Raw genomic sequence first — 27,513 nt, forward strand, 5'->3', positions numbered from 1 at the left:
GATTCATATAATTATTTATCATCAAAATTAATGGTATTTTTAAATTTCCTATATAATGACAGCGATGCCATAAACACGCCTATTAATGATTTAAATTTATTTGGTAGTACTAGTGACTCTTTTGTTGTTATTCACCAAAATATACACAGTCTTCGGCAAAATTTTGATCTTTTGGTCTGTCATTTTGAGTTGTTTAAAAACAAACCCGATTTAATTTTTGTTTCTGAAATATGGATATACTCTCATGAAATACGAGACTTTACGATACCTGGCTATACTTTTTTTGCTAACACTAATGACCAATATTCTGCAGGTGGTGTTGGAGTTTTTGTTCGAAATATTTACGAGTGTGAATATGTCGAGTATAACATTACAAGCGCAGATATATTAAAGATCTCCTTAATCATATCTGACAAAGTTTTTAATTTCATGTGTGTCTATAGATTACATTCGGTTTCTGCACAGACATTTTTGGAAGAGTTTTCAACTCTTCTTTGTAGCGAGAATTCAGGCAATTTCATTATTTTAGGTGACTTTAATTTGGATATCTTCAGACTGAGTGATACAAATGATAACTACCTAACGCTTATGGCTAATCATGGTTTAACATCATTCTTAAATGTAACTACTCGTAGTGTAGCTTCCAGCATCGACCATGTTTTTGGTCGCAGCAGCTGTAGTACTTTTAAAAATATTTCCGGCATAAACCTTGACTTTAAAATTACAGATCATACTATGACTGGTATAGTAATAAATATTGCATGGAAAAAAAGCATAAATAGAAGTAACACGAGTTCAAAATTAACCAAGATTAATTTCGGTTTGCTTAATCAAAGCTTACGGTTTGAGTCCTGGGGCAAAGTTTTTGCTGAGAAAGACGTATCCAATGCATACCAAATTTTTTTAAATACTTTTATAAGCCACATTCAGGCTGCAACCTTCTCCGTCACTTCACCTAGATCTGATATAAGGTTAAAGCCTTGGATAAGTAAGCAGTTGATGAAAAAGATTCGCCTTAAAAACAAGCTTGGAAGAAAGAGCACTAAAAATCCTTCGAATACAAGGCTTCGTAGTCGACATAGAGATCTTTGTAGAAGGTTAAGAAAAGAAGTACGATTGGAACGCGACAGTTTCTATCGAAATGAATTCAGGTCGTCGTTTGGAAACCCAAAAAAGGAATGGAATGTTATAAACAGCCTTTTAAATCGGAGTCCTAAATCAATTGACTCATCAATTGTTTTATGTAATAGTGGCCTAAATATTTCTGATCCCTCAACTGTAGCAAACCTTTTTAATAGTCACTTTTCAGCAATCGGGCAAACTTATACAACTACTTATACATACGAACTTTCAATGAATAACTCAGATATTTCAAATTTAGGTAGTAGTTTTTTCTTTGAACCTTTTACTGGCACTGAATTACTGAAGGTAGTAAAATCGTTGGACAACTTCAGATCTTGTGGCTCTGATGGTGTTTCAAATCAGGTTTTGAAAAAAGTCGCTTTAAATTTGGTTAACATTTTAATTTATTTGTTTAACAAAAGCGTGTACTCTGGAACTTTTCCTACTGATTTAAAATGTGCTGTTGTCATTCCTTTATATAAAAAGGGGAACAAAAAAGATATAAACAATTACCGACCAATCTCTTTACTTTCTTCTATTTCCAAAACTTTTGAAAAGCTTGTTAAAAGTAGAATTCTTTCTTTTCTTAACAACAAACATTTTTTCACCTCGATGCAATACGGATTTAGATCTGGACTCTCAACAGAAGATGCCCTGCTGAGCTTTTGTTCCGTTATTTATGGCGAGTTAGACAAAAAGCAGAACTATGCTGGCATGTTTGTTGATATCACGAAAGCATTTGATATGGTTGATCACCAAATACTGTTAGATAAATTGTATTGCATAGGCTTTCGTGGCTTTATGTACAATTGGCTCCATTCATATTTATCAGGAAGAGTGCAAAAAGTAAAGGTTGGCATTTGTTTAAGCAATTCTGTGACATCTACCTTAGGAGTACCCCAAGGGTCTGTTCTAGGTCCAATACTGTTCCTTGTTTATTCGAATTCTTTATTTTCTTTGCCGTTCTATGGCAAGGTTACCGCTTTTGTAGATGACCTTGCTATAGCCTATAGTTCATCGAACTATCTGGATTTGGTAGCAGGCGTCAACTTCGATGCTCATTTGTTGAGAGTGTGGTTTGCTAAACATAAACTGATCGTCAGTAATAAAACTAAACTGATGTATTTCAATTTACATCCAAGAACCTCACCTGATATTGCCATTATATTCCACGCCACTGACTGCAGACGTTTCTCCCTTAGCAATATGTCGTGCTCTGGTACATCGTTTAATCATGAAACAAATTGTAGCGATAAGTGTTTCCCAATTGAAAGAGTTGATACCTACCAATATCTGGGTGTTTCTGTGGACCAATCCTTAAGTTGGTCAACACCTATTTCTCGCCTGAAGGCATACATGCGATCTACTGTGCGCTATTTTTATAGTCTAAGGAATATATGTTCAAACGCAACGCTGAAGACGCTTTATTACGCTTTGGTTCACTCTAAGCTTCAATATGGCATATGCTGCTGCTGGTGCGTCTTACAGTAAAATCCAGCAACTTCTTACTATTCAAAAATGTGTCATAAGGAAAATATGTAATGTGAACCGTTTCCACCACAGCATGGAGTTGTTTAGAGAGCTAAAAATTCTTCCAGTAAAACACATGTACTATTACAAGACTTTAAAAATATTCTTTATTCGTTGTGGGTATTTACACAGCCTAGTCACGGATAATTATAATTTGAGGCAAAACTCACTCGGACTTGTTGTTGTTCCCACATTCGTACTACCCATTATAATAACTTTTTTACTATCGTATCTTGTAAAGCTTTCAATACGCTACCTGCGTCTATACGTATCATTAGAAATATGCGTGAATTTTATTTTTATTAGAGCAGTCACACGACGACATCAAAACTTTGCTGAATTCTACCACTTAGTAATTTAATATCAACATTTTTATTTTCTATTGTTATACCATTTTATTTTACATTTTGTAACTTTAACTTCAACTTATTAACTATTTTCACCCCACACACATTTGTATATATTTATTAATTTTTTTGAGATGGCATTCAAAACTAAAGTTTTAGATAACTTTACAGAATGCCTTACTTTTCTTTCAATTTCAATGTATTAATTTAAGTGGCAATTTTATATATGTAAACATTTAAAAAATTATTTTGATTTGAAAGAAAATGAATAAATCTAATCTAATCTAATCTAAATTTAATATCAACAAGTAAGGAAGGCTAAGTTCGGGTGTATCCGAACATTACTTACTCAGTTGAGAGCTGTGGAGACAAAGTAAGGGAAAATCACCATGTTGTAAAAAGAACCTAGGGTAACCCTGGAATGTGTTTGTATGACATGTGTATCAAATGGAAGGTATTAAAGAGTATTTTAAGAAGAAGTGGGCCATAGTTCTATAGATGGACGCCATTTAGGGATATCGCCATAAAGGTGGACCAGGCCTGACTCTAGAATTTGTTTGTACGATATGGGTATCAAATGAAATGTGTTAATGATAATTTTAAAAGGGAGTGGGCCTAAGTTCTATAAATGGACGCCTTTTCGAGATATCGCCAAAAAGATGGACCAGGGGTGACTCTAGAATTTGTTTGTACGATATGACTATCAAACGAAAGGTGTTAATGAGTATTTTAAGAGGGCGTGGGCCTTAGTTCTATATGTGGACGCCTTTTCGAGATATCGCCATAAAGGTGGACCAGGGGTGACTCTAGAATTTATTTTGTACGATATGGGTATCAAATGAAAGGTATTAATGAGTATTTTAAAAGGGCGTGGGCCTAAGTTCTATAGATGGACGCCTTTTCGAGATATCGCCATAAAGATGGACCAGGAGTGACTCTAGAATTTGTTTGTACGATATGAGTATCAAATGAAAGGTGTTAATGAGTATTTTCAGAGGGCGTGGGCCTTAGTTCTATATGTGGACGCCTTTTCGAGATATCGCCATAAAGGTGGACCAGGGGTGACTCTAGAATTTGTTTGTACGATATGAGTATCAAATGAAAGGTGTTAATGAGTATTTTAAAAGGGAGTGAGCCTTAGTTCTATAGGTGGACGCCTTTTCGGAATATCGTTATAAAAGTGGACCAGGGTTGACTCTAGAATGCGTTTGTACAATATGGGTATCAAACGAAAGGTGTTAATAAGTGTTTTAAAAGGGAGTGGGCTTTAGTTGTATGGGTGGACGCCTTTTTGGGATATCGCCATAAACGTGGACCAGGGGTGACTTTAGAATGCGTTTGTACAATATGGGTATCAAATGAAAGGTGTTAATGAGTATTTTAAAAGGGCGTGGACCTTAGTTCTATAGGTGGACGCCTTTTCGAGATATCGCCATAAAGGTGGGCCAGGGTTGACTCTAGAATTTGTTTGTACGATATGGGTATCAAATGAAAGGTGTTAATGAGTATTTTAAAAGGGAGTGGGCCTTAGTTCTATAGGTGGACGCCTTTTCGAGATATCGCCATAAAGATGGACCAGGAGTGACTCTAGAATTTGTTTGTACGATATGAGTATCAAATGAAAGGTGTTAATGAGTATTTTCAGAGGGCGTGGGCCTTAGTTCTATACGGGGACGCCTTTTCGAGATATCGCCATAAAGGTGGACCAGGGGTGACTCTAGAATTTGTTTGTACGATATGAGTATCAAATGAAAGGTGTTAATGAGTATTTTAAAAGGGAGTGAGCCTTAGTTCTATAGGTGGACGCCTTTTCGGAATATCGTTATAAAAGTGGACCAGGGTTGACTCTAGAATGCGTTTGTACAATATGGGTATCAAACGAAAGGTGTTAATAAGTGTTTTAAAAGGGAGTGGGCTTTAGTTGTATGGGTGGACGCCTTTTTGGGATATCGCCATAAACGTGGACCAGGGGTGACTCTAGAATGCGTTTGTACAATATGGGTATCAAATGAAAGGTGTTAATGAGTATTTTAAAAGGGCGTGGACCTTAGTTCTATAGGTGGACGCCTTTTCGAGATATCGCCATAAAGGTGGGCCAGGGTTGACTCTAGAATGTGTTTGTACGATATGGGTATCAAATTAAAGGTATTAATGAGGGTTTTAAAAGGGAGTGGCCCTTAGTTGTATATGTGAAGGCGTTTTCGAGATATCGACCAAAATGTGGACCAGGGTGGTCCAGAACATCATCTGTCGGGTACCGCTAATTTATTTATATATGTAATACCACGAACAGTATTCCTTCCAAGATTCCAAGGGCTTTTGATTTCGCCCTGCAAAACTTTTTCATTTTCTTCTACTTAATATGGTAGGTGTCCCACCCATTTTACCAAGTGTTTTTCTAAAGTTATATTTTGCCTCAATAGACCAATACAATTACCATGTTTCATCCCTTTTTTCGTATTTGGTATATAATCATTTTTCTCATTTTTCGTAATTTTCAATATCGAAAAAGTGGGCGTGGTCATAGTCGGATTTCGGCCATTTTTTACACCAATACAAAGTGAATTCAGGTAAGTACGTGAACTGAGTTTAGTAAAGATATATCGATTTTTGCTCAAGTTATCGTGTTAACGGCCGAGCGGAAGGACAGACGGTCGACTGTGTATAAAAACTGGGCGTGGATTCAACCGATTTCTCCCTTTTTCACAGAAAACAGTTATCGTCCTAGAATCTAAGCCTCTACCAAATTTCACAAGGATTGGTAAATTTTTGTTCGACTTATGGCATTAAAAGTATCCTAGACGAATTAAATGAAAAAGGGCGGAGCCACGCCCATTTTGAAATTTTCTTTTATTTTTGTATTTTGTTGCAACATATCATCATTACTGGAGTTGAATATTGACATAATTTACTTATATACTGTAAAGATATTAACTTTTCTTTTAAAATTTGAATTAAAAAATATTTTTTTTAAAAAGTAGGCGTGGTCGTTCTTTGATTTTGCTAATTTTTATTAAGCAAACATATAGTAAGAAGAGTAACGTTCCTGCCAAATTTCATCATGATATCTTCAACGACTGCCAAATTACAGCTTGCAAAACTTCTCAATTACCTTCTTTTAAAAGTGGGCGGTGCCACGCCAGTTGTCTAAAATTTTACTAGTTTTCTATTCTGCGTCATAAGTTCAACTCAACTACCAAGTTTCATCGCTTAATCCGTATTTGGTAATGAATTATCGCACTTTTTCGATTTTTCGAAATTTTCGATATCGAAAAAGTGGGCGTGGTTATTGTCCGATATCGTTCATTTTAAATAGCGATCTGAGATGAGTGCCCAAGAACCTACATACCAAATTTCATCAAGATACCTCAAAATTTACTCAAGTTATCGTGTTAACGGACAGACGGACGGACGGACGGACATGGCTCAATTGAAATTTTTTTTCTATACTGATGATTTTGATATATGGAAGTCTATATCTATCTCGATTCCTTTATACCTGTACAACCAACCGTTATCCAATCAAAGTTAATATACTCTGTGAGCTCTGCTCAACTGAGTATAAAAATAGCGGGTTCAAATCGCACTCCCGGGAGAAAAAGCTTTGATGAGATTTACAAGGTATAATCGAAACAGCTGTCGCCATGTCCGTCCTGATGTCACGTTATTTAAAATTTTCCCAAATTATTAAATGAAGCAAAAATGATTATTCGATCAACAAACCCAAATATTTCTTCTTGACCTTTTGCTAGTTAACTATGTTTTAAAATTTTGTTTTGATATTTATGAAATGCGTTTTTTTTTCGTTAATACCTATATGACCTACTTAATTTTATCTTGGAATCCAAGCTAGAAAAATTGACGAAGCTTTATCGGAACTTCAAAGAACAAAAACAATTTCTACCATGACAAAGAGAGACCACTATTCCAATAAGTAATTTTTTTGTTCATGTTTTAAATTTCATTTTTACATTAATATTTTTAACAATAAAAATAATGCAAATAACACGGGAAAATTATTCCGACCACTGATCGTCCACTTTTTTCACAAGAAAATTGATTTTAGTTGTGTTTTTATGCACAAAATTTTGAAACTAAAAACAAAATTTTCCTTTGTCAGAAAAGTAAAGAAAAGACGGGCGAAAGTCAAAAAACCTATCGACATACAAACTGGCTCGTTTGCTTTTAGTGAACTAGTTTGTACTTTTCTTGTATTTCGTTAGTTTTTTGAAATATAGTTTACAAACGTACACCAGTACTGTAGCCGTATTAGGAGGGACGGCGGCAAAAAATATAAGAGAAAATACAAGAAAAATACAGAGAAAATAAAGAAGTATCACATAGGTATAACCGATGTATAAAAATTCTACTTACAAGGCAAGATCCATGAAATTTTTTTTTACAGGTTTTGCACGTAAGTTTTGGCAACTGGCAAGTGTCATGATGAACTATTGTATAGCACACGTAACATTCTTCTACCCCTTCAAATTTTCTATCCAAACCACTTTTCCAGCGCTCTAGTCCATCTAGTATAGTTCCATTCTGTAAAAAGGTAGATTTTAAAATAGTGTGTCAAATAAAAGGTAGCCAGAAATAAAAAATGTTTAAATCTATATCTTCTATATATATAAAAATAAGTGCACATTTTTGGTGTTACTTTATAACTTGAGACCGGCTCTAACAAATTCAACCAAATATCTACGGTACATTTAGGCTATCATGTAAAGTTTGATTGAATTTGGTCGAGCGGTTCATGAGATATATCACACCAAGCTACGGCTACGTTTCATACCAATAGATGGTGCTTATTTGCGTTATTTCATGAAACCCGACATTCCGCAAATTTCAATTGGTTCTTTTCAAACGGTCGCTTCCTTACTGAAAATTTACCATATCTCTTTATTACACAACTGTCCCAACAAACAGCGGTTCGGCGCAACGTGTTCAATCTTTTTTCACGACGAGAAATCACTTATTGGGAAAACGAATATATAGAATCGTTGACTATTGCCATTCAACTTGCAAATTTACGACTACCAAATCTGATAGCCATAAGATTTATATGTACAAAGTTTCTTCGAAATACGGATCAAGTCAACATTAGAAACATTCGCCCACCTGTTTTCGAATCAATATCACTAAAACTATTTGGTAACCTAACTCATGGATCCCTCGCGTTCAACGAATATATTCACCAGTGTCCCGAAAATTGTTGTTCCTACACACTTACTAACTTTTTTACTCTGATGCCTTAAGAATAAAAAAATCTAAAAAAAAGTACTGAAGAAATGTATTTATAATGTGTTGTACTGATTCATCTGCATCTGATCGAGTTTTCTTAGACAAGATTATGAACAATGAACATGGCTGCCATTTTGGCAATAGGAATTTTTCAAATAAAGTGGAAAGAGATACACCACAACACAACATATCTGTCACATCGTACTTTCGGTGTATATTGACATTAGGTCTTTTTGTTATGAACTATGGAGAATCAACACGTGTGTTCAATATTTATGTAGTTTTCGATTCATAATTGAGTATTTCTTCATTTTCAATTGAATTTATATCAATATTTATAATACATTTGGAATTCCTTCTGTAAGTATGTCGTATCGTTGAACAAAAACATAGTAGAAAATTGTGGCAATGATGTATCATGTTTTTTCTTTAAATTTATTTTTTCAAATGTTCTTTCTTCGTTCATATTAGAGCATGCATTTAGTGATTTAAACTGTATCTAATCGTGCGCACGTGTTTTATTGTGTTTTTCATCAAATTTTTTGCACGGTTTGTATTTTCGTTTTGTCTTTTGGACATATACGTGGGGGTGTATTTGCGCATTTTTTGTTTGCACATGTGCTTTTCTTAAATTAAACTTCTTGCGTTGAACATGGAGTTTTAGTGATTTTTTTTTTCCTTTCTCTTGAAGAAAATGCCTCGAGCCAGACGTCAAAATATCGGTCGACGTACGCGTAGTGCTAACAGAATGTTACTTCAAAGAAGAGCGCAAAGTATTGATGACCTGTCACAACAAAATGAAATACGACGAGAACGATATGCACGAAATAGATCTGCAGAATCACAGCGGGAAAGAAATCCAGCACGACCAAGACAAATACGACGTCGTGTTCTAGAAAATATGTATCGTGCTGCTGTTAATTACGATCCACAAATTGATTACAGTATGCATGGATATATTGGATTAATGAGTGCGATATGTCCACATTGTGAAGCAGCTAAGTTTCTGGGTGAAACGGTTGGCATGTTTTGTGCTAATGGCAAAGTGAAATTGCCGGCATTTAAAACTCCACCTGATCCATTGCACTCATTGACTTTTGGAGGATCACCAATGTCGAAGCATTTTATGAATCATATACAAGAATACAATTCATCATTTCAAATAACTTCTCTTGGTCCTACAAAAATTATAAGAGACAATTTTATGCCGACATTTAAGGTGATTACTTCATGTCAAATATCTAATTGTTCTGTAGATCTAAGTAACTACAATGTTTTTAAGGATTCTGATCCAACATCAAATTACATTGCATACATATTACAGATTCAAGGTCAGATTTATCATCGAGCGGGTGCATTGTTACCATTTCCTGACGCTAACCATCAAGTTTTGCAATTATATTTTATCGGAGATGAAAATCGTGAGTTGGATAAACGTTGCACAATTGGCTCACATACAAAACGAGCGATTATTTGCGATCTCCAAAGATTTTTTATCAAAACTATGAATTGGTGAAATTGTTCAAAACCGCTCTCGATCGTATGCCATCTGATAATCACAAAATCATAATCAGAGCGGATAAAACGCCTTTTGATGAGCCTGCCAGAATATTTAATGTACCGACGATTGATGAAGTGGCAATTGTAATTGTTGGCGATCAGTTTCAATCCCGCGATATTGTACTTCATCGAGGAAATGAACAATTACAGCGTGTTCAGCGTGGATCAGATGAAATCGATGCATCATGAAGTGTTGTGTCCGAATGAATGTCATCTTCAAAAAAATGCTGACATGCTTCGCGATATGTCTGACAAAAATGGCCGTGAACTGTTCTTAAATCCTGAAATGATATTGGTCCTCGAACGTTTACCAACAACATTCGCAAATAGAAACATCCAGCATTGTTGGGATGTACCGTATACATCCTTCCCAAGGCATCTGTTTGGAAAATACCTGGATAACCATCAACTGGTGTTCCTTGTTTACGCCGTTGAAATATTTTCGATGATGCATTCCAGGTGTAATATTGCGGTATATCAACATATATAAAATTTCTGGCAAATGTGTCGATTTTACACAATTGAAAAAAAGCAGTAGTTGCTGGTGGTTGTGCTGCTCTCTGCTGTACATTCTCAGTAGTGAAAAAAACTCGTTGAGCATTCTCCAGATGAACTGCCAAATGGACAACAAGAGGATGTCTTTCGTGCAAAGGAAACGAAAAGATACGCCAAACTGCTTCATTACTGCTTATGTATCGCATTTGATATTGAATGATTTCATCATTTCTATTTTCACCATCTACTCTAAAAACAGCCATATCACTTTCTTTATTCACATATTTACAAATGTATTTGATAGACTTTACTGAGTTACAATACTCAACATTTATGTGAGCCTGAAAAACTTTTGACAGTATCGGTGAATATGGCAAGACCCAACGATTGTCAAATTCGATGTCTTGATTGCGCACTCTTATTATCGCCGTTTTATCATTATTTTCAAATGATCGACGTCGATACAATGGATATCCGTCCTTGCCTGTTGTTTAGGCAGGATGCCTAACTTTTTCCGCATCTGTCTGCGATCCCCCCAATGCAACCCTGCGAATCGATACTCGATACTCGAATTAATTTGTAACCACCCACACCATCACCGCCACATGCATGTGCATGCATGTACATGTACGTGTATGTGTGTTTTTTGTCAGCACTCATGGATATGCATGTCGGGGTTGATGTGTGGGTGCCTTTCCCCTCCAAAACGGAGGATTTTGCGGGTCAACGGTTGTAGCTTGCTATACAACCGGCCTCTTGGATTCTGACCGCCAACCAGCACGCATCTGCCGCCAGCGATCTCTGCCGTTCCTCTACAATACAGTCAATACAGGTAATATTGTCACCAAAATATTGTACTTCTATTTAATAAAACATATTATTATAACGAGAAATTCTCGCCTATTTGTCTATTCCTTTATTCCACACGCCACATTCCCACTGAGATCGACCCCGGTGCGCCCATCGACTCAGGAGCAGACGCACCCCGGCCGAACATTTGGTCCTATCTCCCCGAGAAAGGAATATACAGCACCTAAATAACAGTCCACAAAATACGACCGTAGCTGACCGCACAAATTTCAAATTCCTCACATAAAAAGTTATACGGAGAGTTTTTGCCACAATCAACAGCGATAACACAATAAGTTTAAGAACGGCTATTATTTAAAATCACCGTCAAACACTGAGCAATCGACACCGAGCGGAAGCCACTGCAACACCGAGTTATCTTGCCACATCATCACATCATCACCAGTATACAAGTCACCAAAAAATACCTGAGTAAGTGCAATATTTCTTGCCACAATTTTTTTTTTGGTTATAAAAAATAAATAAAACCGAGTAAAAAAAAAATAAATATTCTCAGTGCCACACGCGTAGTGATTTGGTATTAAGTGCGAAAAGTGTAAAAAATTAGTGACGAAAAGAAGGAGAAGTCCAAACGCGTAACATTAACGTTTTTAATTCCTTGTGACTATCTGACCTGTCCCCACCAGCGGTAAGGCTCTCCGGACACAGCACAAGGAAGAGGTACACATAACCTCACTTTCACATACAATTTCACGCCATTCGATTTAAATTTTCTTTTTGCATCACTTTAATTTCACTAGTTTCTTAATAAATTTTCGCACAAGGTTTATTACACGTTTTTACACTTTTCGTCGAGTTCATACCAGCGCGCGCACTTATTACACAATACAATTTAACTTGGAAGTGGCGAGTGGCCCCCTTTATTTACACAAAACACATTGGTGTTGCTTCCCCCTGCTCCCTGTTTTACGGCACAAATAATCTGCAAAGTCAGACAAAAATAAACAAATTAAAAGTAATAATCAATTCTGCGTAATTTTAATAGTTGTTGGTTGGGTGATTCGCTCAGGTTTTCAAGTTTTATATCCCTTGATTAATTCGCTTTCCACTTTAATCCATGAACATGGAATCATATATTAGATTGGCCGATCGAATAATCGAATTCGAGGCCGATTTTAATGACATAAATGCGGCTCTGCACACTATACACACTCTTGCAATACAGCAAAAAGAGTTGCAAGCTAAGTGGAAGGAATTGCTTGACTCTGACACGCTCGATGCTAAGAAAATTGCAGCGGTCAAGATCAAGCATAAAGCGGCATATGCCGTATTCCTGAGATGCATGTCGAACATGGCTGAAATTCAAACTAAATTGAAGGAGGAAAAAGATAGGGCAGTCAAACCTGAGGGAGAACGCGCGCGCGAACATAGTATCCGCCTGCCAGCTTGTGATACTGAGGTGTTCAAGGGCGACTACCTATCTTGGCCAACGTTTTGTGACCTGTTCACGGCCATATACAAAAACAACAGTCGCCTAAGCCCGGTAGAAAAGTTGTTCCACCTCAATCAGAAAACTCAAGGTGAGGCAAAGGACATCGTCAAGAAATGTCCCTTGACAAATGAAGGCTTCGAAACAGCCTGGAAAAACCTATGTGAGAGATACGAGAATAAGCGGATTCTCGTAAACTCACAACTACAAATTTTGTTTAATCTAAAAAAGATAGATAGCGAGTGCGGCAGCTCAATCAAAACCTTACAGCGCGACATAAATAATTTTTTAGCATCTTTAAAAACACATCAGATTGACGTTTCAAATTGGGATGCGATTATTACTTATTTATGTTCGACAAAATTACCTGAGAATACGTTGGCTCTATGGGAGCAGAGCATTGACCACAAGACGGACATATCCAAGTGGGAGGATATGGACAAATTCTTGTCAAATCGTTTCCAGACACTTGAAACCGTGTCTGGTTTTACAGGGAATGCCACTTCTAAAGTGCAAAAGTCAAACACGTCGCGCCAGTCGACGGAAAACCCTACAAAATGACGTGGTGCTTTTCAAACCAAAGTAACCAAGCAAACAACAAAATCAATGTGTAAAATGTGCAAATCTACGGAGCACAGATTACGCAACTGTTCACGTTTTTGCGATTTAAACCCGGTAGAAAGGATTAAATTCATCAAATCCACAAATGGCTGCCTGAATTGTTTATCCCCAGGACACACAGTGACGAGGTGCACCAGTTCATACAACTGTTCCAAATGCCACTCTCGTCACCACACGCTCCTACATGCGGACACACTTCAGCAACCGGCGGTACGAAATCCCTCCAAAGATGCGGATAATGCCCCATCAACTTCGGCACAGGCAAGGAAAAGACAGGAATCGGAACAACCACCTTCCTCTGCGAATCAGAATGTCAAATCCTGCCATGCCAATTTCAGCACAGGCGTGCTATTAGGAACTGCTCGCGTACACATTCACCATAATGGTACCGACTTCTCCGCGCGGGCATTAATTGATTCTGGGTCTGAATGTTCCTTTATAACTGAAAGACTGAAACGCAGAATCAATTTGCCAGCGAGGAAAATGCATGCCCATGTTTCAGGCATCACAAATGCGGTGTCAGCTCAGGTGAAAGAAGCATCCAACATCGAATTACGTTCACCAGTGGATCCCTGCCTCAGCCTGGCTACACCCGTACTAGTTCTAGCGAAACTCACTGGGAATCTTCCATCCTGCCATATCAACGCAATGACTATGCAGGCATTCCCAGACTTGGTTTTGGCAGACAAGAGGTTCTACGTCAACGAAGACGTAGACCTCATACTTGGCGGAGACATATATCCCCAAATTATAATGAGCGGTATAAAGAAGAATGTGTTAAACACACTCTTAGCCCAAGAGACAGTGTTCGGTTGGATACTAACCGGTCGTATCGAATCACCGAATCCAACGAAGAGCATTATGTCTTTCTACAACGAGGTTGCGTTAGACAACCAACTCAAAGCCTTCTGGGAGGTAGAAAATGTACCCAAAAATAAAATATTAAATGAGGATGAAAGGTACTGCGAACAACTATTTAAAGAAACAACGCAACGAAGTGAGAATGGAAGGTACACCGTGTCACTACCATTCCGGCAGGATTACCCTAACAATATTAACTTAGGACCATCCCTGAAGCGTGCATGCTCTCAATTCTTCCGGAATGAGGGGCGGCTAATAAAAAATCCAGATTTAGGTAAAGAATATGTTCGAGTGTTGTCAGAATATGAAACGCTCGGACATATGAAAAAATTAAAAAAGAATATCCCATCCGACGATTCGGATCATTACTTCCTGCCCCACCACGCCGTTATTAAAGCAGAAAGTACCACTACAAAGGTACGCGTAGTATTTAACGCCTCGAGCCCTACGGCAAACGGTAATAGCCTAAATAATATTCTCCTCCCAGGCCCAGTTCTACAAGCCGATTTACCCATACTAATCCTACGACTATACCGTTTTGTCTTTAATAGCGACATCGAAAAGATGTATCGTCAAATTTGGGTGAACAAAAATCACACCAAATATCAACGCATTGTATATCGCACTTCCCCGAATGACCCTATTAGTCTCTACGAATTAAAGACGGTTACCTTCGGAGTGAATTGCGCGCCATATCTCGCTATAAGAACGCTCCTACAACTAGCAGACGACGTCTCAAGTTCACACCCTACAGCGGCTAGCATACTGCGAGAATACATGTATGTAGATGACGTGTTAGCGGGTGGACATACGATCGCGTCGACTATTAAAGCCAGAGATGAAATTCGTCAAGCCCTACACTCAGCGGGCTTTCCACTTCGCAAATTGACATCCAATTCAGAGGACATTCTAAGGGACATCCCAAAAGCAGACCTGCTCAATGAAATTAATGATGTTAAAGCGTTAGGCATTCGATGGAATGCCCTCTCCGATTTATTTTATTTTAAAGCAGGGACGCTGGACAACTCGGAAAACATTACGAAGAGATCGATACTATCAGCAATCGCCAAACTTTTCGATCCCTTGGGATGGCTGGCACCAATAGTCATTGTGGCAAAAATACTCATGCAGAGTATTTGGTTAGAAGGGACCGCTTGGGACGAACCAGTATCTACCAGTACGCTGGAAAGATGGAAAACCTTCACCGACCAATACAATGAAATCGATAAAATCAGGATACCTAGATGGGTCAACTTTTCTCCAGGAACCGACATCGAGATCCACGGATTCTGTGACGCATCCGAAAAGGCTTACGCAGCTGCCGTTTACATGCGCGTCAAATCGGATGATAATGTCTGCACAAACCTGCTTCTGGCCAAAACCCGAGTAGCCCCAGTGAAAACTCTCTCTCTTCCACGATTGGAACTTTGCGGAGCCGTGCTGTTAGCGGAAATCACCGAATCAATTTTCAGGAATCTCAAGTTGGGACCAGTGAAAGTGCACCTGTGGACGGATTCAACGATCGTCCTCGCATGGATAAGGAAACCGCCCTGTTCCTGGTCAACCTTCGTCGCACATCGGATCACCAAGATCATCGACATGGTCGGACATAAGGACTGGTTGCACGTGAATTCAGAGTCCAACCCAGCAGATTTACGTAGCAGAGGATTACCTGCGTCTGAATTGGTCAACAATTCGTTGTGGTGGCAGGGACCTTCTTTGCTGCAAGAAGACACTTCCCAATGGCCAGCACAAGAAAGTGACTACATCACCTCCGTAGATATTCTTCAACGCTTTTCCGACCTACCTAGGGCTCTACGGGTCTTATCATACGTTATAAGGTTCTACCGAAGAACCCACCCCGAAACAAAAAATTCATTCCAGGTCATGTCGCACTTAATCTCCCCTGATGAAATTAAGGCCACTACACGACTTTTAATTAAAATCTATCAGAAACAACATTATAGTTCCGAATATAATGATCTAAAGGCCGGAAAACCAATTGCAGGGAAAAGTGCAATACTCTCACTTAATCCCTACCTAGACCAACCAACATGGCGTCATTCGAGTAGGAGGGCGACTCGGGGCGTCAAAGAACTTAGCCTTTAATGAACGCCACCCAATCCTCCTCCCATACAACTGCCGGCTATCCCGTCTGACAGTCCTAATGTTTCATCAACAAAGTCTGCATGGAGAAAACCAACTCATGTTGCGTCTGATACGCACCCAATACTGGATACCTAACATCAAAACCATGATTAGGGAAACCATTCATAATTGGAAAGTTTGCACGATACACCGAAAGCGTGCTCAGACCCAACTTATGGGTATTCTCCCTCGTGAACGCACGACATTCAGCCGTGCATTCACGAATACTGGAGTCGACTTCGCCGGACCCTTCGACATTAAAAGTTACCGCGGCAGAGGGTGTCGACTATCCAAAGGCTATGTCTGCCTTTTCGTGTGTTTTTCCACACGAGCGATTCATCTGGAGGCCACTACTGACCTCAGCACCGCATCATTTCTTGCGGCTTTTGCCCGTTTTATATCTAGACGCGGATGTCCCAAAAACGTCTACTCCGACAACGGTACAAACTTTGTCGGAGCTTCACGATCCCTACGATCGGAATTCAAAACTTTCATTTCACAAATCCGAGACAATGCTGTCTCGAAGTACAGCCACCAATCACTCACTTGGCATTTCATCCCTGCGGGCGCTCCCCATATGGGAGGGATGTGGGAGGCTGGAGTGTAAAGCTTCCAAAGCTATTTCAAAAAGATAGCCTCACCACACAAATTCACCTTCGAGGAATTCCATACCCACTTGTGCCGCATCGAGGCATGCCTGAACTCGCGGCCGCTCAGCCCGGCGTCCAATGACCCGACGGACCTAGAGCCGCTCACCCCAGGACATTTCTTCACTGGCAGCCATCTACTGGCTCCGCCAGAGCCGGATGCGAGTGAGAGCCCTGCCTCGATGATCAATCGGTGGCAGAAACTCAAAGCCCTCCATCATAATTTCTGCAAGCGATGGAAAACCGAATATCTCACCGAGATCCAGAAACGATACAAGTGGAAACATCCACAACCTAATCTAAAACCCGGAGACCTAGTTGTTATCAAAGAGGACAACCTCCAACCCAACGAGTGGAGAATGGGGAGAATCGTCAACATACACCCAGGCTCTGATAACCGTGTGCGTGTTGTTGACGTTCATACAAACAAGGGGCAAACCACTAGACCAATTACGAAATTGGTACTCCTTCCGTCCTACGACAAGGAGGATTAAATATGAGGGGCCAAAGTCCGCCTTACAAAACCCTAAAAACCAAAACTCTTTTTCCCCCAGCTGCCTACAATCAGAGGCCCACGGTTGGTGATAGCATAGAAAGCAAATTAAGGAACCCGCGTCTTCGTGTCTCTCTATCCCTAAGCCTGCGTTTCTCCCGAGCCATATATTATAATCAGCCCCCCGGTCTCATGACGGTGCGAGTCTACCGGAGGGGAATTCAAAACGTACTACGCGATGGCAATGGGGAAAGGGAGCGCGGGACATAAAGACGCGGTCAACCACGCGCCGTGATGCCCCGCGATCCCTAGGCTTGTGTCTCTCCCGAGGCCCGAATTATAATCAACCCCCCGGTCTCGTGATGGTGCGAGTCCACCGGAGGGCGATCCTACATCTTCTCTTTTTTTTTCTCTCTACCCCCGGTCTCGTGTCGAGTCTACCGGAGGGAATCCTACACCTGACTACTGGTGGGCAATGGGGATAGGGAGCGAGACGCACGAGGACGCGGGAGAGCTTACCAAAAGCTCACAAACAAAAAACATTTTTTTCTAAGTTTTTTTTCAACAAGACTAACCGGGGTCCCCCTGAACAGAAAACCCCACAATTCACTCGCTCACCCCGAGCGAGGACACCAGAAATCATCCCATCCACTCGTTATCCCATAACGAGGACATCATAAAAGCCTACCGCAGAAGGGCGAACCGATCTGCCACAGAATCTTAGGGCCTTCGGCCTTTCATATTTTCAAACTTTCAACAAGTCAACCCAAATTCCCTCCATCAGCCCGACCAAGGACCTGGTCCTTCGACCACAGAACACCTACGCACTCGGCCAAAGGCGCGAGGCCTACAGAATTTACCAAAATTCATCCCCTTACCCAGAGCGCGGATCACAGAACATTTACGGTTCGGAATTGTGACACATCATTTAGGGAAGACTCCAAGTACCAGTGTTCATACGAGGAATCAACAAACGAAAAACCGAAATATCCAACACGCAAAATGTTTGCGAGGTTGAGTACTACGTATTTAAAAAAAAAAAATAATAATAATAATAAACATTTTTTAGAAGCTATAAAAAACACACATACACGTACATGTACATGCATGTGGCGGTGATGGTGTGGGTGGTTACAAATTAATTCGAGTATCGAGTATCGATTCGCAGGGTTGCATTGGGAGAGAGTATGTACGTAGATGATGTTTTATCTGGAGGACACACAATAGCGTCAACCATACATACAAGAAAACGAGAAACAGCAGAGTTGCCACGTTACCTAACGCGACCACCAAATGGACCGTTTCACAACGCCTCTGTCAGGATTCAGACACATCACTTTCCCTTTACCCAGGAAGACCACGATCCAAATAAGAACATCGACATTATTTGTGAGCATTATATTTTATTCCATTTAATTTATAACACTTCATACAACTCATAAATACAAAAAAAAACGAAATTCAAATGTTAAAATTGAATCCTTAAAGCATCCGTTTTCGGTGCAGGTATAACGCAGCCGAAGACGTATACCGCTTTAGACAATCCCCGCACCGGTACGGGAAAAAGCCCATATGCCCATTCAAATGGGTAACCAAGCACGCGAACGAGCTTAGTGCCCGCTGGCACACACGGCATCTAAACTGCCAATGAGGCACCCATAACACTCCCCCACACCCGCAGTAAAATGTGGAGTACCACGTCGTGGCCGTCCCGCGCACCCTCACGACAATGGGCGTCCGCCTAGCACGGACCACCCCGGGGTCGGCGCACCGCAGCGCCTTCCTCACTGCATGCTGCAGAACCTCGATCGGCGCAAAACATGGCCATGAGCCCCTTCGCTACTCCGCATAGCGGATGTCCGCGACCACCTCAATGGGTTCCGCATCCCCCTCCGCTGACTCCAGTTTCACACATATGTACTGCCGCGGGTCCATCTGACACTGAAAAGGAAAGAAAATAGAAAACCCATTAGAAAAAATTATTAAAAATTCGTTAGGAACCCGTCATACTTACGTTTTACTTTACCAGCCTGAAAATCCTTTTCCAAATAACAATGTGGTGAGGGTAATTTATCCACCACAATCCTACAGTAATGTACCCTGGAAAATTCCTGTTACGGGAAAACAACTGGATGGCAACCCGCAACATAACAACGGCAGCCTCATTAGTGCTGTCAGACTAAGGGCGGATACCGAACACTAAATAGACAAAATCAGTACCGAAAACCGCAAAACATCACAATCGGGACTGACGCGTTTTTGTATTTTTACTCATGTGGGCGTCTCATGCAGTACCAACCAATCATACACAACAAAGGAACACTAAAAAAGGGGGAAACAAAACAAAAAAAAAACCTCCCCTTGCACAAAAATTTCACTTTTTTTTTTTAACAAAGAAATTTGTTGTCGTCCTTTTTTTACTGTGTCCGTTTTTTGGGTACTGTTTTCTGGCTGGGGGCAGGACTTGTTGTTTTTCAACAACAAATATCACAAAAGGTCATTATAAAGGCTCGGTGCAAAAACAATCCGAGTCCCGAAAATAAAAAAAATCCCGAAATTGAAAAAAAGCCAACTGTTTCTACAGGCCTAGTGTGCTACTGCCCCAGTGACCTAGTTTTTTTTCAAGGGCAAGCAAATACATATATGTATATATATACTCGCACACCACAAATTCACCATACCAGCTGTCAGCTAACCAATAAATACACGACAGGGTTGCATGCTATCTCAAAATGGTACGCGCAGATAGAACGCGTCGTTGAGAACGCATCGCCAATCTGCATGCAAGCACCGGCAGTTGGTACACTTTCGAATTTAAGTACGAACTCATCTCTTTTAACATACGTTTTGTAATAAAACACCGCCGTTTCACCCAGCCAACCTCGCGGTCACTCGCCCTGGCACCTCAAAAGATGCTACCCCTCATACAACAAAAAAAAGGGGCCAGCCGCCGCGAGAGCGACACGATACACTAGACGCTGGAACGGAGACCTCGGCCTCTTCGTCCAGCCCAGAAAAACCTAAACAAAAATAATGCGAGTCTGGAACGGAGACTTCAGCCTCTTCGTCCAACCAAACAAAATAATGCGAATCTGAAACGGAGACCACGGCCTCTCCGGCCAAAAAAAAAAAAAATTTTTTTGCCAGTCTGGAACGGAGACCTCGGCCCCTTCGTCCAGCACGATGGACCTTCTACGTCATATCACTTCATGGATTCTATTAATATCTAAGAATTATGTATAACCAAAGGCAAGAAATATTCACTTTCCTCCACTTCTAATGTTTCTTTTTCATCCCAGCTTAGGTGGCAGGCTGCGCAAGTCGGGCAGGACTCCCGGTCACCCGCGACGCTGGCGAAATACGCAATTTAGGTTAAGTTTAGTTTTAATGCAAACGTTTTTCTCGTTGCTTTTCAGCAGTCGGAGATCGGTGGGGGTAAAACGATGTTGCGTATCGCAAGGGGGCCGGCATGTTTAGGCAGGATGCCTAACTTTTTCCGCATCTGTCTGCGATCTCCCCAATGCAACCCTGCGAATCGATACTCGATACTAGAATTAATTTGTAACCACCCACACCATCACCGCCACATGCATGTGCATGCATGTACATGTACGTGTATGTGTGTTTTTTGTCAGCACTCATGCATATGCATGTCGGGGTTGATGTGTGGGTGCCCTTCCCCTCCAAAACGGAGGATTTTGCAGGTCAACGGTTCTTGCTATACAACCGGCCTCTTGGATTCTGACCGCCAACCAGCACGCATCTGCCGCCAGCGATCTCTGCCGTTCCTCTACAATACAGTCAATACAGGTAATATTGTATTGTATAAAATATTGTCACCAAAATATTGTACTTCTATTCAATAAAACAAATTATTATTACGAGAAATTCTCGCCTATTTGTCTATTCCTTTATTCCACACGCCACATTCCCACTGAGATCGACCCCGGTGCGCCCATCGACTCAGGAGCAGACGCACCCCGGCCGAACACCTGTTATGGTATCGGAAATTAATGCTCTCGGATACCGCTTTGAACATTTGCCATCGATCATGCATGGTGAATTCATATTTATTTCACCGCATGGACCGTGAATCATATTTTTTGTTACCACATCAAATAATTCTGGATCGATGGTTTGATCTGGTATTTCGGCTAATATGACGCTATCAATTTCGTCCGGTGTTATATTACGTACCAGCCATATCTATATGTGTGCGTGTGGCAAACCTTTTTTTTGCTATTCAATCGAGTACATCCAACATTGTACCTTTCCAAAAGCGCTTAATTTCAAAATTAAATCCATCAATGCCTTCAATTTTTGCCGGAATACACGTGCTGTAACATCGTGTCGATCTGTTGGTGACTGACCGTCGAACAAATTATTTTTTATATCGTTCCACATCGGATTACACATGATGAAAAAATCTGGTCGGCCGTATTTTCGAACATATGACATATCATCTTGCGCATATTCGTGCATGTGGCGTGGACTACCAATATAAGAAGCTGGTAATATCGTCAGATGTCCGATATCATTCACATTTCCATCATTCGCTATTGCATCTTGTAAATGTATGTACTCTTCAGATCGCAATTTGGCTTGATTGAATCGGATGAAATTGAGAGGTTCAGTTTCAATTTTTGCATACATGGCTACAATGTATTGGTGAAAAAGTTTACCACATCTCAGAATGTAATTTTGTTCTTGTGCACGAATCATCAATCGATACAAATAATAATTCATCGCACTAACTTTCTTTTGAACATCTCGACCTGTAAAAAATATGTTCGTTCGATTTTAAGTTTTAGTTTTTATTTAATACTGATTAATATAATTAGTATATTATATACCGGTTCTTGGATCTATCATTGGTATATTAATGGGATAACCATCATCACCTTTCCAATGACGAATTGTAATTCGTCGTAACTGCGATGAAGCACCGAAACACGCTGTAATTGTTCATTTCTATGAAAAATGTAGTGTATCCAAATGTTTTAGATTAAGAATTGAAATAAAGATTAAAAAGATTCTAATATTTTATTCTTTTTCCAATATTTCTATTGGTGTAGCGAAGCACATCGGGGTCCCGCTAGTAGAATTATAAAAAAGTTATTCGCCCTCCGAATCACCAAATCTTAGAGAGAATTTAATAAATATAGTTGAAAACAAGTAAGGAACGCTAAGTTCGGGTGTAACCGAACATTACTTACTCAGCTGAGATCTTTGGAGACAAAATAAGGGAAAATCACCATGTAGGAAAATTAACCTAGGGTAACCCTGTAATGAGTTTGTATGACATGGGTATCCAATGGAAGGTATTAAAGAGTATTTTAGAAGCGAGTGGGCCATAGTTCTATAGGTGGACGCCTTTTCGAGATAATAATAATAATAATAATACCCAACGGATTAAGACCCTCCAAAGCCCGCCCGACCGGCGCGAGGGGCGCATCCGCATGACCCACGGATTTTTTATTGCCGATTTGTTGATAGGCGGAGGTTTGTTAAGCGTCGAGATCTAAAACTGCTCAGCTACAGAATAAAAATCATCAGCTGAGTACTATACATAACAGTTAGAAATTACATAAGAGTTAGAAATTATACATATACATACTACATTGTTAAGTAAGTGAACATCTTTAATTTATTTGATTTGTTTTTTTTTTTTTTTTTTTGTTAAGAGTTAAGATAGGATAAAACAGTTTTCTTTATGGTAAAAAGCGAATCCGTTCTATAAAATGAATTAGAATGTGTGTTAAAATTATGACACAAACACCGAAAAGGTTCATTTGATTCGAAATTAGTTCTACACTGCCTCAAAAGAAGAGGTTTGTAATGTCTTGACACCCGTGATGGCACGTTAAAATTTACTTCGTTCAAAAGAATTGGACTAGAAATCAGTCCATTCAGGAGTTTAGTCATAAATATAACGCCTAGCATTTCTCTACGACTTGCAACAGTTGGAAGATTGATAAGCTTCAACCGAGTAGTATAAGGTGGAAGATTATACGCAGAATCCCACTGAAAATTCCTTAAAGAGAAAAGTAGAAATTGCTTTTGTATTGATTCAAGTCTATCTGCATGAACTCAATATTGCGGATTCCAGACTATTGATGCGTATTCTAGTATCGGTCTAACTAAAGTGATGAAAAGAGCTTTAGTTACATAAGGGCCACTAAATTCTTTGGACCACCGTTTCACGAATGAAAAAACACCTCTAGCCTTATTGACAGTAGCATTAATATGAAGGTTGAAATTAAGTTTAGCATCTGTCGTGACTCCCAAGTCCCCAAAATAGTTTACTGATTGCAGACAAAAATTATTAATTACGTAAGAGGCTGCTGGCAAAGATCTTCGAGATAGGCACATGAATTTGCATTTATTGAGATATCACCATAAAGGTGGACCAGGGGTGACTCTAGAATGTGTTTGTAAGATATGGGTATCAAATGAAGGGTGGTAATGAGTATTTTAAAAGGGAGTGATCCTTAGTTCTATAGGTGGACGCCTCATCGAGATATCGCCATAAAGGTGGACCAGGGGTGACTCTAGAATGTGGGTATCAAATGAAAGATGTTTTTGAGTATTTTAAAAGGGAGTGGACCTTAGTTCTATAGGTGGATGCCTTTCGGGATATCGCCATAAAGGTGGACCAGGGGTGACTCTAGAATGTGTTTGTACGATATGGGTATCAAACGAGATATGTTAATGAGTATTTTAAAAGGGAGTGATCCTTAGTTCTATAGGTGGGCGCCTTTTCGAGATACCGCCATAAAGGTGGACCAGGGGTGACTCTATAATGTGTTTGTACGATATAGGTATCCAATTAAAGGTATTAATGAGGGTTTTACAAGGAGTGGCCCTTAGTTGTATATTTATTTATTTATTTATTATTTAAAGTCGACGACAAACTATGGTCGACTGCATAATAAAAAAGATATATAAATATACAACTCAAAAGATAAAATTTAAGATATATCGAGATTTCAACAATGTTATATTACAAATAAAGAAATATTAATGAACATTACTATTTAATTTCAGAATATAATAAAATAAATATAAGAAATATGAGCAGAAATAAGATCTTATGCCGAAATCTTATACTGGCGGAATGCATCAGATTCCGCTCAGCATGATTTCGGAATGGAGTGGATTCCAATCTCCTTGTTGGAATGCAACAAGATTCCAATCAGCATGTCATGGGAATCCGGAAGTGCTAAGAGTAGTGTAATGAGGATACGCCATCACAAGGCATAAAAAAGTAACATGACCTGTGTTGTTGGAATGCACCAGATTCCAATCAGCTCGATGCCTGTCCCATAAGATTATACTGCCGGAATGCATACGATTCCGGTCAGTGACTCATGAAAAAGCATGTTTTTTACGCTGTTGGAATGCACCAGATTCCAATCAACACAGTACTGTCTTGTTCCTTCTTAATGATACATGTTGATAAATGTTCCTCCATCCTTAAGCGAGATAGTTCCTGTTTTTTATGGAAGGAATAAAGTGCCGGCAAATTAAATTAGCTTGTATCTCTTAAATTAGATAGGCAAGTATTGCATTACGTATAGTGGCAAAAGTACATTCAAGACTGATGCAGCTATATAAGTCATTGTAGTGCGCGCACCAGATAAGAAGAGGATTATTTTTAGCAAAGTTTCGTCGACAAAGGGGTCAATAGGAATTTTCGAGATATCGACCAAAATGTGGACCAGAGTGACCCAGAACTTCATCTGCTGGGTACCGCTCATCTAATATATATTATAAATGGGAAAGTTTGGATTTTTAGATGTTTGGATGTTTGTCCAGACGTTTGTCTTTGTGACTCAATCACGCAAGAACGGCTGGACCGATTTGGATGAAATTTTGCACACATATAGCCAATAGTCTAGAAGGATCTACTAGCTACATATTTTTGAAAAGGGGCGTGGTCCCCGCCCCTAGGAACAGTTATAATTTAATTATTATATTTTTTCGTCTTTGCGACTGAATCACGCCAGAATGGCTACACGGATTTTGATGAAATTTGGGACACAGACAATAGTCTACTAGCGAATTTTTTTTCGAACATGGAAAGGGGGGTGGGGTTCCCACGACCCCTTCGAACAATTACTTTTTAATTATTTTTACACATTTTAACTTTATACGGGCCTTCACCAATATTACAGACTCAATGGGTCAAATAAATCGAGGGCTTACGTAATGAGCAGTGACACCCTCCGCCCCTCTCCCCCTTCTCTCCTCCTCTGGTGTAAAATCTATAAATTGTTATAACTCAATATACATTTTCTCCTAAATCAATAGTGGTCCTCTTCTTCTCCTCCCGCCATCCGCCCTCCTTCAATGGTTTTTATTAGCACGCTTTTATTAGCTTTACCTGTATGTTTCTATGTAACTTTTCATTCGCTCCAATGCGCCTGCTGCCTTATTAACATCAAATCAAATATCTAATCTAATACCTAATATTTAATATCTAATATATTATAAATGGCAAAGTTTGGATGTTTGGATGTTTGTTCAGACGTTTGTCTATGTGACTCAATCACGCAAGAACGGTTGGACCGATTTGGATGAAATTTTTCGCACATATAGCCAATAGTCTAGAAGGATCTACTAGCTAGAAGGATATACTAGCTTTTCAAAAGGGGCGTGGTCCCCGCCCCCTAGGAACAGTTATAATTTAATTATTATATTTTTTCGCCTTTGCGACTGAAACACGCCGGAATGGCTACACGGATTTTGATGAAATTTGGGACACAGACAGTAGTCTACTAGCGAAATTTTTTTCGAACATGGAAAGAGGGGTGGGGGTCCCACGACCCCTTCGAGCAATTCCTTTTTAGTAATTTTTACACATTATAACTTTACGTATACTGGCCTTCACCAATATCACAGACTCAAGGGGTCAAATAAGTCGAGGGCTTACAAATTGAGCAGTGTCACCCTCCGCCCCCCCCCCCCTTTATCTCCCCCTCTGGTGTAAAATCTATAAATTGTTATAACTTAATATAAATTTTCTCCTAAATCAGTAGTTTTTGGTATCTGGCACATACAGATCGAGATCTAGACAATTTTGGAAAACGATCAGTGATCCTCTCCTTCTCCTCCTGATATCCGCCCTCCACCAATTGCTTTTGTTAGCACGCTTTTATTAGCTTTACCTGTATGTTTCTATGTAACTCTTCATTCGCTCCAACGCGCCTGCTGCCTTATTAACATGGTTTTATAATTACCTTCACCTTATTTGTAATCCCGCTAGGGTCATATCGAGACTCTTCCGGGATCATTTCTGGACGGTTTTCGGGATCCGTCCGGAATCCCGTCGGGGTCATTTCGGAACTTTTTCTCGACTAAGACGGGATCATTTGGGGACCCTTTCGGCATCATTTCTGGATGGTTTTCGGGATCCGTCCGGGTCCCGTCGGGGTCATTTCTGGACTTTTTCTCGACTGATACGGGATCATTTGAGGACCCTTTCGGAATCATTTCTGGATGGTTTTCGGGTTCCGTCCGGATCCCGTCGGGGTCATTTCGGGGCGCTTTCTCGACTAATACGGGATCATTTGGGGACCCTTTCGGCATCATTTCTCGATGGTTTTCGGGATCCGTCCGGGATCCCGTCGTGGTCATTTCGGGACTTTTTCTCGACTAATACGGGATCATTTGGGGACCTTTTGGGCATCATTTCTGTATGATTTTCGGGATCCGTTCGGGATCCCTTCAGGGTCATTTTGGGACTTTTTCTCGACTAATACGGGTTCATTTGAGGTACCTTCCGGCATCATTTCTAGATGGTTTTCGAGATCCATCAGGGATCCCGTCGATATCATTTCTGAACTTTTTCTCGACTAATACGGGATCATTTGGGGTAGCTTCCGGCATCATTGCTAGATGGTTATCGGAATCCGTCCGGGATCCAATCAGGGTCATTTCGGGATCATTTCGGGTACCTTCCGGCTTCATTTCTAGACGGTTTTCTGGATCCGTCCGGGATCCCGTCGGGGTAATTTCGGGACTATTTCGGGATCATTTGGGGTAGCTTCCGGCATCATTGCTAGATGGTTTTCGGGATCCGTCCGGGATCCCGTCAGGGTCATTTCGGGACCATTTCGGGATCATTTGGGGTACCTTCCGGCTTCA

The 27,513-nt window shown here is 40.0% G+C and overlaps 1 protein-coding gene across 5 annotated transcripts in view; it reads right to left on the minus strand.

Annotated features, from left to right (window-relative positions):
- The window catches only part of Ltn1 (E3 ubiquitin-protein ligase listerin), a 1,386,601-nt gene that overhangs the window by 487,369 nt on the left and 871,719 nt on the right, over positions 1–27,513 (minus strand). For 4 of the 5 annotated variants that reach the window (XM_067791508.1, XM_067791509.1, XM_067791512.1 and 1 more), the window contains exon 16: positions 7,374–7,541. In XM_067791508.1, the coding sequence (XP_067647609.1) occupies positions 7,374–7,541 (168 nt within the window). Of the gene's footprint in view, positions 1–7,203; positions 7,258–7,373; positions 7,542–27,513 lie in introns of those variants that run through there. The other variant, XM_067791510.1, reaches the window with a different exon arrangement.

This window comes from Eurosta solidaginis, chromosome 5 (genome assembly GCF_040869045.1).
Source record: "Eurosta solidaginis isolate ZX-2024a chromosome 5, ASM4086904v1, whole genome shotgun sequence".
Taxonomy (NCBI): Eukaryota; Metazoa; Arthropoda; class Insecta; order Diptera; family Tephritidae; genus Eurosta; species Eurosta solidaginis.